Below are 4,353 nucleotides of genomic sequence, written 5' to 3' on the forward strand. Positions count from 1 at the left end.
CAGCCAGGGAAAACTGCAAGTTGTACATGCAGAGGTCTGATGGAATATAGGAATCCACAATTTTACACCTACAAATACTTAATGTTGGAAATATGGCTGCACTATTTTCAGAGTTTACACTATCTTGCGCCTCCTTCCTTTTGCAGAGTTCACACTTAGATTCATATTCACACAATCTGACTAAAAGAGGAGTTCACACTATGTCATAGCTAGGTAGATAAGCCAAGTACACAAACAGCTAAATGCTCACTGACAGCATATTTGGCTCAATCAGACCATACATTGCGGTAGGTGCTAAACAACCAATATATAACTTCAGTTTTCAGAAATGGTTGTTCATATGACATACCTACTGAAATCGATGTTTCAGTAGCTGGATTGATTTGCTAACTAGCCCTTGTCTGATTAACAGAGAATGGACATACATATCAGAGAAAAATATAACAACTGGTATTCAGAGCTTCTCCCCTGTGCTTTCCAAAAATAATATACCCATTGATCCTCAATACTACCTTGAGAACCGAATTAGCAAGGTGAAAGTAGCACTATATATACGGCTAGTGCTAGATTATGAATCAGATCGGACCCATAAAAAATGTGAGATGCAGCATCAGGAAGTAAAACATCACCTAGTGGCACACTGCACTCATTTTCTCAGATGTATGTCACACTCATGTTTTCTCAGATGTGTATCACTTTCACACCATAAAGAAAACGGAAAACTGAATCTGAATATAATAGAGCAGGAGCTGTGTTCAATCAGCAATAACACATATGATAGCTTCGAATACACAAATGAACGAACACCTTGAAGGCTAGCGTGCGGAAGAGGCGCGGAGGCAGTAGAGAGCGGCCGGTCCTGGACGGTTCCTGCGGCGGCGGCGGCACCCCATCTGAGTGGCGCGACAGAGGTGGCGCCTGCGGCGGAGACGAGAAGGACGCGTCGAGCTGGACGCTGTTGGGATGTTGGGAGAGCGTCGGCGAGGTCGGAGAGGATGACGCGACAACGCCCTCCTACAAGCGCCAAAACCAGAACCCCACGCGCCTTCGAGTTGATGAGGCGACCGTACAACGGCGACTCGAGCCGGCGACTCCACCTCGGGCCACGGGCTCTCCCCGTCGCCTCTCGAGACGACGATGGCCCCGTCTCTTCGAGTTGGCAGGGGGGGTTTCCGCAAAAATGACATCACGGAGACGGACACAGATCGCGTGCAGTGCCTATTTACACCGCAAGATATGCAATGGCCATATCTGAGCTATTCATCCGACCAGAAGCGGTTGAGATAAGATTCTACTTTTTCATTCCCCGGGCGTTCTTGGAGGGAAACTCCAGAGCGTTGGCGCCATATATCCAGAAGAGCGAGGCGGCGGGGCCGTCCGACGGTGGGCAAGAGCAGGGAGGCCGGCGAGCTGCCGCGCCATGAAACACCCAGGACCTCTCCTCGCAGCTAGTGGACGCGATGCTGCTCCTCATGTGCCTGTAGAAGCTGCCGTCCTCCAACGTCCTCATCCCATCGCTCCAGGAGGCATCACGGCGTCCGCGCCGACACTGAGCAAGGCGTGCGCGTCGAAGAAGGCCAGCGCCACGCACCTTCCCCATGCCCCCGTGCAACCTCCCATGGCGCAAAGCATTCCAGCAAGCACCCAAGCAGCTGAAGAAGATGGTGCCATGGATGACGCCTAACAGGTGCTCGAGGAATCGCCTACAAGGTTGTGCTAATCCTTGTTCCAAATCTAACTAATCAGTTTCTGCATAGTTGGATTAAATTTGTTGAAATGTCTTAAGAATGTTAGGTTAGGGAAACACAATATTTTGTCTGGTTGGTTCTCGTGACACAATATTTATAACTACAGGGTGGCTGCAACTCCTTTCTGGATTCATAAAATAAGTATGAGATTTAGCAGTGTTGATGAGGTTTGGAACTTCTGGGTCACATATGGTGGTAGGATGGGGTTTAATGTTCGGAAGTGCTATGCAAACAAGAGTGGTCTTGATGGATTAGTAACAACATGTAGGTTTGTTTGCTCAAATCAAGGTTCTCGGGCTGAAGATAAGAAGTTCTCAGTTTGCAAGCGTAACAGGGCTTAGACAAGAACAGGCTGCATGGTTCGTATGGAAATTACTTTAGAAAGAGGAAATGGGACTTACAAAGTACATGACTTATTTGTTGAGCACAACCACATTCTGCAGACTGCACAAACAAGTCATCTGATGCCATCACAGAGAAACATTTCTAAGCATCAGGCTATTGATATTGATGTGGCTGATGATTCTGGAATTGCACCTAAAGTAGCACATGAGTTTCTTGGTAGATATGTTGGTGGATCAGGTAACCTCGGATACACTCATCGTGATCATAAAAATTATTTGCGAACCAAGCGCCAAAGAGAGATGATGTATGGTGAGGCTGGAAGTTTGCTAAAGTATTTTCAAGATAAATCTGTGGAGAATCCTTCCTTTCAATATGCCATTCAAATGGATTGTGAAGAACAAATAACCAATATATTTTGGGCTGATGCAAAGATGATTGTCGACTATGTGCACTTTGGCGATGTCATCACATTTGACACTACCTTTGGAACCAACAAAGAATATAGGCCATTTGGTGTGTTTGTAGGCTTCAACCAATTTAGAGAGACAGTGGTATTTGGTGCTGCTCTTATGTATGATGAGACATTCGAGTCATTCAAATGGTTATTCAATGCATTTTTGTCAGTCCATAATAAAAAACAGCCTCAAACAATTTTTACTGATCAAGATAGTGCAATGGGAAAGGCGGTGTCCAATGTCTTCACTAGTACATGGCATGGTTTATGTACCTAGCATATATCGCAAAATGAATTAAAGCACTTGTGCTCTCAGAATGAAGAAGAGTCTGAGACTGAAGAAGAGTCAAGTATCTTGTTAGATTTCAGTGCTTGCATGTATCAGTATGAAAAAGGCAGAATTTGAAGAAGCTTTTGATGCTATGAAAGGAAAAGTAAGCAAATCGACCTGGCTAGACAGCATTTACATGTTGAGACACAAGTGGGCTGAATGCTACATGTTGGATGTTTTTTCAATAGGAATGCGAAGTATGCAACTAAGCAAGAGCTTGAATAATGCATTGAAAGTGCATTTGAAATCAGATCTTGACATCGTTAGGTTTCTAAAGCATGTGGAGCATGTTGTTGAAGACAAGAGAGAGAGGGAGTTACAAGCTGAATTTGAATCTAGAAAGAAACAACCAAGAATTTTGATGATGACACCTATATTGGTACAAACTAGTAAGATATATACACCTGTAATTTTTAAAGCCTTCCAAGCTGAATATGAAAAGTCACTAGCAGCTTACATAGTGGATTCAAATAGAAGCACTAAATTTTTCATTGCAATTGGAGCTCTTGGGGAGTCATCTACACTTGAAGAAGAGCGTACAGTTATAGTCAACCTTGCTGATCAGATTGTCACATGCAATTGTCGACTCTTTGAAAGAATTGGTATATTATGTAGGCATGCACTAAAAGGTCTTGATTTGATGAACATTAAGTTATTGCCTGAAAGATACATTTTGAAGCGGTGGACTCAAGGCGCAAGGTCAGAGACTATCCAAGATATGCATGGGAGGGATATAGTGGAAAATCCTAAGTTAGATGCTACACTTCGGTACAAAAAGATTTGCCGGATATTCTTTCCTTTGGCTTCACGAGTTGCTGATTTTGAAGATTGCTACTTGCTTGTTGAAGAGACACTTCACAATGTCAGTAAGCAGGTGGAAGAAAAAAATCAGAGAAACTCCTAAAACTGATGTTGAAAATTCTAGTGTTCAATTACCATTCAGCTTACCTGAACAATTTGCAAATGTTGTTGGTCTTAAGAAGAAAGAAAAACCAAATGGTGGGTCAAAATGGAAGAAATCTTGGGTTGAAAATTTTCAGAAGAAAAAGAAGAACAAAGCAAATAAGAAGACAACAAAGAAAGCTGCACAACATGAAGAAAGTGCAAACCCTGTGCAAGAATTCCAAGCATATGAGGAAAACATAGATGCTACTTTGGAAAAATCTCAACAATATGAATCACTTAGTAGTTTTTCTGAACTTATTAAGGTATGCTGGTTTTCTCCTTTTCTTAAAAAAATATAATTCTAAAGCTGCTGATTTTCCTATCTAGCTTCCTCTCTCTCATTTCAGAGTTCAAGTGTTATTCAAGATGCCACTAATCCTGACTCTGTCGGAGGGATAGATGATTGGTATTTTTAGCAGAATATAAATGTAAGTCTACGTAAATTGTATTAGTTCAATTTAATCTAGAAAGCGGCATATCTGAATTATCTTTGTTTGTAGGCCATTTACTGAAGGCATGATCAAATTTGC

At 42.6% G+C, this 4,353-nt stretch overlaps 1 protein-coding gene across 1 annotated transcript; it reads left to right on the forward strand.

Annotated features, from left to right (window-relative positions):
• The first annotated feature begins 1,387 nt into the window (after positions 1-1,387).
• Positions 1,388-3,876, forward strand: LOC136507433 (protein FAR1-RELATED SEQUENCE 5-like). Its single transcript, XM_066502159.1, has 3 exons — positions 1,388-2,065; positions 2,192-2,798; positions 3,067-3,876. The coding sequence occupies exons 1-3, from the start codon at positions 1,892-1,894 to the stop codon at positions 3,780-3,782; spliced, it is 1,497 nt and encodes a 498-aa protein (XP_066358256.1). The 5' UTR covers positions 1,388-1,891; the 3' UTR covers positions 3,783-3,876.
• The last annotated feature ends 477 nt before the right edge of the window (positions 3,877-4,353 follow it).

The sequence above is a fragment of the Miscanthus floridulus genome, chromosome 15 (genome assembly GCF_019320115.1).
Source record: "Miscanthus floridulus cultivar M001 chromosome 15, ASM1932011v1, whole genome shotgun sequence".
NCBI lineage: Eukaryota > Viridiplantae > Streptophyta > Magnoliopsida > Poales > Poaceae > Miscanthus > Miscanthus floridulus.